General features: G+C 45.8%; 2 protein-coding genes across 3 annotated transcripts in view; one reads left to right on the top strand and one right to left on the bottom strand.

The window, feature by feature from the left end:
* Positions 1-1,684: 1,684 nt before the first annotated feature.
* Positions 1,685-6,128, top strand: LOC114140639 (uncharacterized). Of its 2 annotated transcripts, none has more exons than XM_028010759.1 (3): positions 1,685-1,803; positions 4,579-4,928; positions 5,005-6,128. In XM_028010759.1, exons 1-3 carry the CDS (start codon positions 1,751-1,753, stop codon positions 5,184-5,186), a joined length of 585 nt encoding a protein of 194 aa, XP_027866560.1. In that variant the 5' UTR covers positions 1,685-1,750; the 3' UTR covers positions 5,187-6,128. The 2 variants fall into 2 exon arrangements, with proteins under 2 accessions (XP_027866560.1, XP_027866559.1); XM_028010758.1 differs by having other exon boundaries at positions 1,696-1,802; positions 4,557-4,928.
* A 617-nt stretch (positions 6,129-6,745) lies between these two features.
* The window catches only part of LOC114140511 (kinesin-like protein KIF1C), a 28,729-nt gene continuing 23,035 nt past the window's right edge, over positions 6,746-12,439 (bottom strand). Inside the window, exons 20-28 of the mRNA XM_028010468.1 lie at positions 12,006-12,089; positions 11,303-11,483; positions 11,144-11,216; positions 10,966-11,064; positions 10,425-10,586; positions 10,068-10,343; positions 9,901-9,990; positions 9,353-9,578; positions 6,746-8,878 (exon numbers count right to left, since the gene is read on the bottom strand). Coding sequence (XP_027866269.1) covers positions 8,103-8,878; positions 9,353-9,578; positions 9,901-9,990; positions 10,068-10,343; positions 10,425-10,586; positions 10,966-11,064; positions 11,144-11,216; positions 11,303-11,483; positions 12,006-12,089 — 1,967 coding nt within the window. The 3' untranslated portion in view covers positions 6,746-8,102. The remainder of the gene's footprint in view (positions 8,879-9,352; positions 9,579-9,900; positions 9,991-10,067; positions 10,344-10,424; positions 10,587-10,965; positions 11,065-11,143; positions 11,217-11,302; positions 11,484-12,005; positions 12,090-12,439) is intronic.

Genomic DNA, 12,439 nt, shown 5'->3' with positions numbered 1-12,439 from the left:
AACGGAAAAAAATGACATTCAGGATCCTTTAAAAATACACCAGGCGGTCGCTAACGGCAACAGGCGGCGCTGGAAATGCTAATATGTTAGCAGGTTGGCTTAATAACAATAATAATAATAATATAATAACAACAAAAATAATATAATAATAACAACAACAATAATAATAACGATAATAATAACAACAACAATAATAATCACAACAATTATAATAAAATAATAATAATAACAATAATATAACAACAACAATAATAATAATAATAATAACAATAATAATAACAACAACAATAATAATAATAATAATAACAAAACAATAATAATAATAAAATAATAATAATAATAACAATAATAATAATAACAACAGTTTGCTCTCCTGAGTTGTTCTATAATTCTGTAAGGTTCTAAAGAATCTCACAAGTTGGTTCTGGAAGGTCCAAAAGATAGACAGAAGAAGGAGGAAGCTGGAGGTTCTGTTCAGCAGAACCAGGAAGTAAGAAAAGTTCTGAAGGTTCTTCACTGACCGCCAGAGAGAGATGGGTTTAACCAGAACTGGGCCGAACCAGAACCGGGCCAAACCAGAACCAGGCCGAACCAGAACCGGGCCTAATCAGAACCGGGCCGAATCAGAATCCCGTTCTGGTTCTGATCAGGAAGCTTTGAAATAGAACCAGAACCCAAAGGTTCTGCTGCTTTAATGAAATATTCTCCATCACTGGATCCAATTGGCCTCCATGTTGGAGTTCTGATCCGGACCAGAACCTGTCGGCCCGGTTCTGGTTTCTCATGAAGGTTTATCCACCTGATATTATTTTCTCTCTGTTGGAGTTTTAGTTTCAAATTTTAAATGTTGGACCAACACAAAAGTTCTGATGTTTGTACTTTGGACCGGTCCGTCCAGAACCATCAGAACCTCCATATCAGTGAAGCTGCTCTTAATCTGAGGAAAAACATTTTGACCCTGAGGAAACCTTCGCCTGCAGAGATTTACCAGAAGGTCGTCTGGTTTCTCAGAAACCCAGAGAGGTGAAAGGTCACCAGAGCAGAACTTCCTCTGGTTTCCACGCCAACGTTTCATCTCACTGCTGCAGAAACACTTCAGAGCAGCAAAAGACCCGGACGACCTCTGACCCAGAAGACCTCTGAACCAGAAGACCTCTGAACCAGATGACTTCTAACCCAGATGACCTCTGACCCGGATGACCTCTGACCCAGATGACCTCTGACCCAGAAGACCTCTGACCTCTGCTGGAGTTGCAGACGTTTAGTTCGAGTTCAGCAGAGCCGGTTGGAACCAAAACACCAAACTGGAAACTTTAATCTTTTATCATCCAGATTTTTAGTGGAAAGAGAAAATTGATGAATCATTTTTGATTTATCATCTGATTTATTGATTATTGATTATTGCAACAGGCCAAGCAGAACTAAAGGTTCAGTTTTAAAATTTTCTGAAATGAGTCAAATTAAATTCAGCTGAGACTCATTTTAACATTTTAATGCTTTAAATGTGTGAATAAATTAAACTCAGTGATCAATCAGTGTTTCTGATGTCACAGCAATAAATATTTAGAATAGATACTGTAAATAAAAATAAATAAGAGTAAAAATAAAACACAGTTACAGTAAATGAAGAGACTTACAGGAAACACTTTGATCCTCCTTCCTGAAACTAAAAGTGAAAGTGATTCAGTTATTTAAAGCTGATCCACTTTCCTCACCGCTCAGTCTGGACTGCAGACCTGCTCCTGTTACCATGGAGACCAGCTGCTGGTTTCTGGCTGCTTCCCTCCTTTACCTGGCAACAGGTGAGTCGATTTCCAGCCTCGTCTTCATCTTTCATTAACATCATAAAATTACAAAACCAGCTAAACCTTAATGTGAGAAGGGAAGGAGTGTGTGTGTGTGTGTGTGTGTGTGTGTGTGGGGGGGGGGGGGGGGGGGGGGGGGGGGGCATGTGTGTGTGTGTGTGTTGTATGAATGTGGTTCTGTCTCGCTGCCAGGCTGCATTAACTCCCACCAGGTCAGTCTGGACTTTGATTGGTCCGGTTTCTCCAAATAATCACTAACAGGAAGTCACATTTAAGGCTCAGATCCCTGGAAAACCAGGACTGGATCCCAGGGATCCGTTTGGCGGTGAAGTCTGGAAACGGAGCCTCTGAGTCACTAAACCACTAAACCGGCAACTCAACATGTTGAAAGAGACATTTTGGACCAAAAGAACAAAAAACGAATCTGTCTGGAGCCACAAAAAATTAAAAGCCTTATATAAAGTTTATAATGTAGGCAAAACAAGCTTTTAGTGTTTATATTAGCCTATTATCAACATGACTAAGTGTATTCATAATTAGTATTCTTGATTAAATGTTTATTTTCCCTGCTGTGCGTCCAGGAAGGAATGACACGTGACTCTGTTGTACGATGGAGCTTTAAGTTTACCTTCCGTTACAATATTAATGTTTTATGTTTCGTTGCATTGATAAAATTAAAGAAATGAAATAAAGACATCTGATTTTTGATGTCATTTTTATTATGAAGATCGACAGGGAAAGATATTTTTCCTTTTGGAACCTTGAAAATCTTCAGTTTCCATAACGACGAGCTCTTTGTAAATAATCACCGTTAAATATGAACGTGATCAACGTGCCTCTTATCTGGGCAACAAACGCAATAAAACACAACCTGCAGTCATAAAATTAAATAGCAGCCTTTTGAAAAGGTAAAGTATAAAATTAAATTAATAAAGTTTAACTTTGATTTCTGTGCAAATGCCAAGCAAGTCAGTGGAATGATAAAATATAGCAGCATCTTGACATGCAGCCATCCTGAGCAACAAAACACAATAATATCACTAAGTGTCATTTTAAATACTGACAAAAATCATTAATCAATTTATAAAACAACAACTTTGTTACTAAATATATGTACCTATGGCAGGATTGTGATTTCTGTTTATGGACATCACTGACAGTTTCTCAACATCGTAACATTGTAAGATGCAACTTTAATCTTGACGCGGCAGCTAATGTAACAAACCTTCCCTGAAAATGTCTTTCCACATTACCAGATTTTCTACTTTGTCCCTGCGCTTTGAACCATGTGGCTTATAACCCGGTGAGACTTATGTATGTACGTTTCCAGTTATTTAAAAAATAAATTGTAGGTGAGGCTTATAGTAAGGTGCGCTCTATAGTCCGGAAAGTACGGTACTCATTTTGCTCTTTTTGTTATTTGACAACTTCTCGCTGCAGAGCAACATTCAGGTAAACCTCCTGCTTTGGCAATGAATGCAAATGATTCGGTCCAACAATTGTAGAATTTCTCCTCAGCTATTTTTCCTCTTTGCTCTCCATGGCCCAACACACACATGTCGGTTTGTTTACCACCTTCCTCGCTCCGCCCAGCTGAAAGAAACGCGTCACAGCCAATGACACAAATCTTTGTTGACAGAAATGTTGAAATGTAATATTTATTCTACACATTTTTATAGCGTTGGAAAACGTTAAGAATGATTGTGTCATGTTTGTCCTCCTACAGAAACCATATTAAAACAAAAATATATATTTCCCACTTTCCCATCTTTCTCAAATTTCAAACATTTCTTTGAAAAAGCTCCAGAGAGCCACTAGGGCGGCGCTAAAGAGCCGCATGCGGTTGCCGACCCCTGACCTAAACTAACCAGGAAATAAAACGGAAAAGATTCAAAAAGAAAGACAAGCAAAAGTTCACAAAGTCAAAGGAAATTATTGTTTCATCATAGAAAATAGAGGAAATAACAGTTTCAGTGTCACTGTGATCCTGGTGGAACCAGAACCAGAACCAGAACCAGAGGATCCATGATCCTCATGAGGCGTTCAGGGACATTAGAGACTAAAAAGAAGGAAATTTACACCAAACAATTCAGAAACTTTTAGATTCATCTCAGAAATTTTCTAGAAAAACTTGGAAACTTCCAGATGACAAAAGTTGAGACTTTTTGCATTTTGGAAATTTTTAGTTTCAAAATTCGACTCAGAAACTTCCAGGTTTTCTTTTCCTTCAGAAAATTTCTAACAATCTCAAATTTTCTGAGTTTTGTTTTTTGGTAGAAATGTACTAAATTTTTTCTGGCTGAAGATTCTGGATTTCTGAGACGCTAAAAGAATCTTCAGAGCCACAAACAGCTGAACATCTCAAGCATCTGACCTCTGACCTCATCTGACCTCTGACCTCATCTGACCCGTCCTCCACCAGCCGAATGAAACAGAAAACCTTCAACATAATAAACAAAGTTTAGTTAAATGAACGAGTGAATTTCCGTTTCCTTCGTCCCTCATGATGCTTCCTCTGATTTACATCAACGCATCATTTCTTCATTAGCGGATTCTGTGTTTGGTCAGAACCGATCCAGAACCAGAACATCCGGTTCCAGAGATGAAATGGTGCAGAACGCTCCAATATGGCCGCTCCAATATGGCCGCTCCAACAACTTAGGATTTGACATGAAGCCAGAAGGTTTTCTCGTGGTTTCCAGTCGGCATCCTGTCCCTAAACTCTAAACCGTTCTGATGTTGTGCGTCCAGGCCAACAGGAAGTGAGCATCTCCCAACAGGAAGTGAGCATCTCCCAACAGGAAGTGAGCGTGCTGCAGGACGTCATGTTGGTGTGCCGTGGCGGCGTGGCTAACATCTCTGTCCTGAAGTGGAGCCGGCCGGACCTGATCGCCGGCGGCTACGTTTACTTCTACAGGAACAAGCGTAGTTTTGAGCGCTACCAGCACAGCCTCTTCCACGGCAGAGTCATGCTGCGGGACGCCGCCATGATGGGCGGAGACGCCTCGCTCATCCTGAGGAACGCCAGCTTCCTGGACGCCGGGACCTACGAGTGTCACCTGCAGGGGGCGGGGCCAGGCCCCGAGGTCCGCCGCTCCATCAACCTGACCGTCACAGACACTCGTGAGTCCGGGTCCGGGTCCGGTTCCGGTTCCGTCTGAGTGGTTCTGATCCAGCCGCTGGTTTCTGTTCTCTGCAGTGGAGACGCCGGCGGCCATGATGGACGGCGGCGCCCGGCCTGCAGCTGCTGATGGCGACAGTGGGAAGGAAACAGGAAGAAGCAACTCCCTTGTTGCTGCTGCAGTTGCAGTTGTTGTTGCCATAGTTGTTGTTTCCCTTAAAGTTACATTAGAGAGAAAATATTTGATCCCAATAATTTAAACGGCTCCATTCGTCTATTTATTTATTTAGTAGAAATTAAATATAAAATAAAACTTCAAATTTTATTAGAACCTTTTATTTCTGTGAAGAATTTTAAATATTTGTCTGACAGGAGAGATCGTTTTAGAATCTTTTTCACCCTGAAACTTTTAATAATTTTTTAGTCAGATATATAAAAAGTTTCATGTTGAATGAACAGATTAGTAATTATCAGTTATTGATCGATAATTCAGCCTCTGACAGAAACTGTGACTCAGGATTTACCTGAAACGCTGAGAGGATTAAAATTCCCACATGATTCAAACTGAAACGGATTTTTATGGTTTTGGATCAGAAACAAAAGTAAAACTTTCTCATTATCTGATAAATCTTCATATTTTCATCAGAAGTTGATTTTGTTGCTGTTATCATCCACAGAAACATGACAGACAGTAATAAAATATGAAATGTTTCATCACGGCACTAAAAACCTTTAAATCGTGGCTGCAGGTCAATATTAGGAATAACTTTGATATTAATCCATGTTTTTCTGAACATTCAATCTTCATACTGAATGTTTATTTATTATGTTCTTGTTATTTTTAAAACACAAAGTGAAACAGAAACAAGTTTCAGTTTCATTCTGACATTTATTTCTTTTTGTTCATTTCTGAATCTCCAGTTTAGATGTTTGATTTCATTTCTCTGTGTTTAGAACCGTTTGGTGCTTATTGGAGTTAATCAGGTTATTTTAAACAAGGAAGTGCGATGGATGAATATGAAGAATTAATGACTCAGATAATTGTAGGATGAATAGAGATTATTGTAAAAGAAATGCAGAAACAGGAGCAAGAGGATGAAAAATGTTCTGAAGGAACCAAGTTACAGTTTGGTGGGGAACAAAGTTCTGCATTTAAAGGATATGAAGCTCATAAAAACAGCAGGTACAAAATATACGAAAAAGAAAAAGTTACCTATGCAGTTAAAACGATAATTTAATGTTAATGATAAAAACATTTCTGTGTCTCAAACAACAGAGCAAATGCAGAACCAGAGAAAATCAGGAAATACAAAGATTGTGGAGAAAAAGAAATTTGTTGCATTTATTGTGGAAGTAATAAATTGTAATAAATTGTAATAAGTTGTAATAAATCATTCCACAGAAGAGATCTGGGGAATGATTAGAAAGATGGGAGGAATTGGAAGAGATTTTTCTTTACCTACAATTAAAGATAATCAGTGTGAAGCTGCAACAAACGAGGAGAAAGCAGAAATGTTTGTTCTCAAAATGTATCAAATGAAGAATTATCATGGAGACTGAAAATGACTGAAGATAAGAAATTTTAAATAGGGAAGAGATAAATGGAGGAGTTTTAGATAAAGATTTTACATTGTTTGAAATGAATAAAGATTTGGTTGGTTCATCTCACCTGATGCTTCCAGGGAAAAAGAAAACTATTTATATTCAACCTGAGAGCTCAGTGACTAAACATAAAGATGGCAGCTGATGGATATTTAATGAAGCCCCGTTTTGACCCCTGTCAGCCACCGTAGCGCTGGAAGAACAACACAGCAGCAGCTTTGATTCCTGACAGTTTATTGCCATCATGTCTGCAGGTCGAGCCTGAGATTCGTTCCTGATACAACAAAACCCGACAGACAGGAAACACCGAGCAGCTCTGGGCCCCCCCCTCTGTGATGTCACAGCTTCAGAGGCTGTGATTGGTGCAGAGGAATGGGTGGGCGGGGCCGGCGGTGAATGTTCTGGAATCAGGGTCAAAACAAACCCAGAGAAAAAAGAAATAAAAACTAAACGTCAAATAAAAAGATGAGTCTAAATTAATCCGGAAAGTCACACACCTCCATCACTCACACACACACACACACACACACACACACACACACACACACACACACATATACACACAGAGCAGAAGATACACGGCGGAGCTCCTGTAGCAGCATCCCAACAACCAAACATTAGTCATGACACTTTATAATATTCATAACCATGACAGATTATGACATCATCACCAAATATGTGGGCGGGGCTAAAATACACAGCAAAAAAAAGCAAATAACTACACGAAATAAAACAGCCAATCAGAGGTGCTCCTCTCCCAGAATGCTTTGCTGCGTCTGGATTTAACCTCCACTATCTAACACACATTCATCAAACCTGCACTGCCTTCTGTATCTCACTACATCTCCCAGAATCCCCTCCTGCTAACCCTACATGACCTTCCTCCCATCCTGAGACTTTACTCTCTCATTTCCTATGATTGCCTGCGACATTGAACGCACCGTCAGCACATTTCATTCCTTTTAAAATTCATCTCCATTAAAAAACAAATAAAAACAGAAAGATAAACTTCAGATATACACACAGCTCAGTAACACAGCGTGCTCTTCTCCTAAAACAAACTCTTCCTGCTCACGTCCTGCAGGTGGCGCCACAGAGCAGCTTTCTTTGGTTTGTAGCTGTTGGCTATGCAGCGTTCAGGTGAAATGGGAAAAATCAAAGACTGCTCCATAAATGAGATGCTAGCTCATCATGTAGCATCAGAAACGCCGTCAGGAGGACTGAACATTTTGAACTGCATGATGGGAAAAAGCTCCAGTTAGCTCAGCTCTAACTACTGAACCGTCTACCGGACCAGAACCAGAACTTGATCAGACTAAACCAGCGGTTAAGAGACATGGATCCTGTTGCCTAGGCGACAGCAGAGGTTAAGATAAAACCCGACGTGCGACGGTTAAAACCCAAACAGCAGGACAGACGTGACCTCAACGCTTTGTTTCATAAAGGTGCTGAAACACACACACACACACACACACCCATTCATACACACACACACACACACACACACACACGCACGCGCTCCGTCTGTTCTCTACAGCATGAGGATCCGCAGCCAATCAGAGTCCTGCGCGGGGTCACATGATGTTCTCCTTGTTCTTCAGGTTCGGGGCGCTGAACTGCCGCCTCATCCTGGGCGGCGTGCTGAAGCCCCACCCAGCGGGCAGAGGCCCCGCCCCCAGCAGCATGTCGGGGGGGAGGGGCAGGGGGCCGGAGCGCGGCAGGCTGTGGTAGTTGGGCTGAGGCTGGAATGGTGCATTGTGGGAGTTGTAGTAGGGGTGTGGGTGGAACTGATGGTGCTGCCGCTGGTTGTAGTAGAAGCCTCCCTCTCTGTCCCCGCTGCCGCCCCGGGCCCCCGGCCGGCCCCCGCGCTCCCCGCCGGGCGACGGCGCCCTGCGCTGCCGCGGTCGCCCCTGGTGACCGCCGGGCCCCCCGCCCTGCTCGTCACCGTGGGCGGAGCCGTCCAGGGAGCCGCGGCGTTGGCGCCGCTGGTAGTTCTGGTTGTTTCCCAGCTGGTTGTGGTGGAAGCCGCCCTGGTTGCCTTGGTTACGCTGTTGCCAGGCGCGGTGAGGGCTGGGCGTGCGCATGCGTGGGGGGGGCGTAGGGAAGGGGAGGGGGAGGAGGGGGGGCGGCGTGGGGGAACCTCCGCCGTTCTCCTGGCCCCCCCCACCGTCTTCCTCTGCCCCCCCGCCCTCGCCGCCCAGACCCAGAGCCTGCAGCGCCTCGCTGGCCGGTCCCCATGACAACCGGTGGGCCGGGTTGCTCTTAAAGGGGAACTTCAGTTTGCACTCCTGGGGGGGGATGAAGCGGCCGGTACCGGGAAGATGGACGGGGACGGTGGGGGTCAGCTGACCTGCAGAGGGCGGAGACACAGAGCGTGACCTCAGCATAACCTCACTGTGACCTCAGCCAGAAATCTGAAAAGTGTGGCGTTAATTTCTCTCCAGTTGGAAACTTTTGCCCGTTCCTTCGTTCTGAAATAGTTGAACTTTATATTCAGAGGAGAGCAGCTGTTATTAAAGATTCTAAACTAGACTTAGGTCTGGACTTTGACTAGGCCAGTCTGAGCTGAGCGCAGTTGCTTTCAGAATAAAATGTTGATGACTCTCCTTCCTCTCAGTTCTGCTCTGTTTCACACTTGAAGGTTTTTGTCTTCAGTAAATCTGTGAATCGTTTGGCGCTGCTTCCCATCCAAAGCCAAGCTAGCTCGTCCAATGCTAACACATGTCTACTAATGGCCAGGAGAAGAAGAAGGCAGTCCAGTGGTGACTAGCCTACAAAGCTAACGCTAGTAGCCCATCCAATCCAAACCCGCTCCCTCACCAACCTGGGTTCTGGTTCTGTCCTCTCAGTTTCTTGGTGATGTTCTGCTTCTGCAGGTTCTGGATGCGCTGCTGTTCCTGCTTCAGCCAGCGGAGGCGCCCTCTCCTGAACGCCGGGTCCTCGTCCATGAGGCGTTGAACTCTGACCTCCGGTGGGTCGTTGGGGTCGTCGAAGCCTCCTCCTCCCTCCCTCTGCGCGGACTCGCCTCCTTCTCCGTTTATGTCGTCGTCCTGAAACGAGTCGGACCGGTGAGAGTTGGGCCAGGACGCCGACAGACACCTGAGATCAGGGGTTTCCTACTCCAATCCTCAAGGGCTCACAGGTCTCCTGAGACTCTCTGTGCTTCACCTGTTAGCATCGATATGGTAGCGCTGCTACCGGCTCCAGGAGCAGAGCTAACAAATCAGAGCACTGCTGATTTGTTAGCTGGTTAGCCAGTTAGCTGATTAGCCGTTAGCCATTAGCCAGTTAGCTCCAGAGTGGAGGAGAAGTGGCGCATGTGAAGGTCGAAGTGGCCATCGCAGTGTGGGACCTTAGCGTGTGGGAACTCACCTGGACAGGTATGACGCTCTCCATCTTGATCATCCTGTCTCTCAGGGCTTTGATCTCCTCGTCCTTCATGTTGTTCTGCAGCTTCACCTCCTGCAGGAGACCCAGACGCTCCTCCGTCAGCTCCTCCTCCCCAGCAGGAGGTCGAGGAGGCGGCGGGGAACACCTACCTCCAGGATGTCCGTCAGCTTGTCGATGTGAGCCTTCAGGTCGTACACCTTTCCCTTCTGCCCTCCCTCGCTGGTCTCTCCGCCGCCGCCCTCCTCGGTGGGGGGGCTCCGCTCCTCTCCGATGCCCACCGTGTCGCAGACGTCCTGGGCCACGGCCTTCCAGCTCTCCTTCTCGTTGGAGTCCTTCTTGGCGTACATGCGGCAGAGCTCCTTCATCTTGACGATGGACAGCGCCTCGATCTCCTGACGCGAGTGGCGGAAGTCTCCCAGAGCCACCTGCGGGGGGCGCCACACACAGACAGGCCGTGATCCAGGTGAAATGTGTTGGTAGAGGACAGAGTGTGGTCTGTCGCAGACCTCGTAGCAGATCTCCTTGACGGCCTGCATCCTCAGGTCCTCCATGGTGACCCGCTTGGGGTCTTTGCTGATCCGCCTCCTCTGGGGGATCTGGTAGACCCGGAGGGGCTCGCGCCGCTTCCCGCTGCTGGGCAGGCCACAGCGCTTCACAATGGTCTGCACCTGGACACGACCACACGACGGCCGGTTAGGGCCCGACATGATTCACCTGGACACACAGTCTCTGTTCGGATTCACACACATTTCAACTTTCCTGCCTAAACTCAGCAACAAACTCCTAACCAACCAATCAGGCGTCACTTCACACACAGATCTGTCAAAACCATTCATCACTCGTCAGTTCAGATGAAGTTGGTCAGGCTTTAACCCGATCAGGTCACAGATACATTGGTTTCACTTGGTTCTTCTGCCAACCGGATGGACCCAGAACCGGATCGCTGACGCTGCTTTATTCAGACGTGGTTCTGAATAAAACAGAGCAGCATCTGACTGGGTCACTGATGATGCAGCGGCGCAGCTGAACCCGGATGTTTGCTCCCACCTTGTTGGCAGGAAGTTTCTCCCTCAGGGAGGAGATCAGCCTCCAGCTCTCCTCACAGGACCGTTTGTCGGAGTCGTCTCCGCTGTCGCTGTCTGCGTACTGAACCAGAACCACAGGGTTAACCGCCGGACCAGACCGGACCAGCTGTTGGCTAGCAGGTAAGCTGATATGGACCCACCAGTCTGTGCTGCTCCAGCAGCAGGTCAGCCTCCTCCTTCTCCTTCCGGTACTGGGTCTCCACGTCCTGCAGCCTGCAGCACACCAGGCATCAGCTCTGTCATCTTTCTCTCCGTTTAAACGTTCCTCCCTCCTCCTTTACCTCAGGCGCTCCTCCTACCTCTTCTCCATCTCCAGCTTGATGTCGATGCCTTGCTTCTCCAGCAGCTCCTTCTGAGCGTAGTTCCAGTCCTCCGGCTCCCCCTGCTGCTCGGCCGTGACGCTGCGCTCCCTCTCCAGCCTCGCCTGCTCCGGGTGGTTGAACCTGAACACGTGGTTCTTCCCCATCACGATGCGGTTACCTAGCAACGCAGACACACAGGAAGCGAGCAGGAACAGGTGGAGCGCGTTACTGTTTGATCAAACTGATAGTTATGATGAAATGTTAAGACTGATTAATGATTGGCCGGCACCGGTTACTGGATCGCCTTCTTCCTCTGCTGCCATTAGCACGGATAGGCTAAAGATAGCCTAGCATTAGGCTAAAGGTAGCCTAGCGTTAGGCTAAATATAGTCTAGCGTTAGGCTAAAGGTAGCCTAGCGTAGGCTTGGATGAGCGAGTGAATGGTGCATGTGAATGGGTGAATAACTGTAGTGTGAGGCAGATTCTGGTCCTCTGGTCATTTACTAGCGGCTAGCTAGCATCAGTCAGTAGCCTTCCTGTCAGTTCCTGGTGTCGGCCTATCATTAATCATTAATCAGATCAATATCTGGATTCAGGAGGATGTAATCTTGATAAGGACGTGACTTCATGAGCTTTATGGTTTTAGTTTAGAGGCAGTAAAATCACAGCCTGGCTGGTAAATCATGGCTGAAGCTCTGACCTTGCTTCAGGACGACCGCCTCGCTGATCTGCTTCCCGTTCACGTACGTCTCAGCTCCCACTAACGGCTCCAGAGTGACCACCACTGCAGAGAGGAGAAGAAGAAGAGCTTTCACAGCAGAGAAACGTCTGCAGGGTTCATGTGTTCATCACAACGCTTCAGATCTGGTGAGAGGAAAAAGTTCTGAACGTTTCATCCCATCAGATCTGAACGCCAACAATGAGGAGGTTGTCTAACACGATAATCTGCAAACATTTCAGCAAAACTCTGAACTAACAATAATAACAACAATAATAATATTAATAATAATCTAAGAGAGTCTGGAGAGATTCTGACTGAAACACCAGATGAGGAAAATCTTCTGAGTTTCTCCTCATCTGCAGTTTAGCTGATCGGTTTGGATGCTGCAGCAGCAGGGAGGAAGAGGAGGGAGG

This window comes from Xiphophorus couchianus, chromosome 24 (assembly GCF_001444195.1).
Source record: "Xiphophorus couchianus chromosome 24, X_couchianus-1.0, whole genome shotgun sequence".
Lineage (NCBI taxonomy): Eukaryota > Metazoa > Chordata > Actinopteri > Cyprinodontiformes > Poeciliidae > Xiphophorus > Xiphophorus couchianus.
The sequence above is the reverse complement of the archived record's forward strand: the minus strand, read 5'-3'. Positions and strand labels throughout refer to the sequence as shown.

Bases quoted from the DNA above. Each gene is read 5' to 3' on its own strand.
- LOC114140639 (XM_028010758.1), top strand. From the start codon at position 1,751: ATGGAGACCAGCTGCTGGTTTCTGGCTGCTTCCCTCCTTTACCTGGCA. The intron at 1,803-4,556 runs GTGAGTCGATTT...TTGTGCGTCCAG, and splicing joins CCTCCTTTACCTGGCAACAG to GCCAACAGGAAGTGAGCATC. The intron at 4,929-5,004 runs GTGAGTCCGGGT...TGTTCTCTGCAG, and splicing joins CCTGACCGTCACAGACACTC to TGGAGACGCCGGCGGCCATG.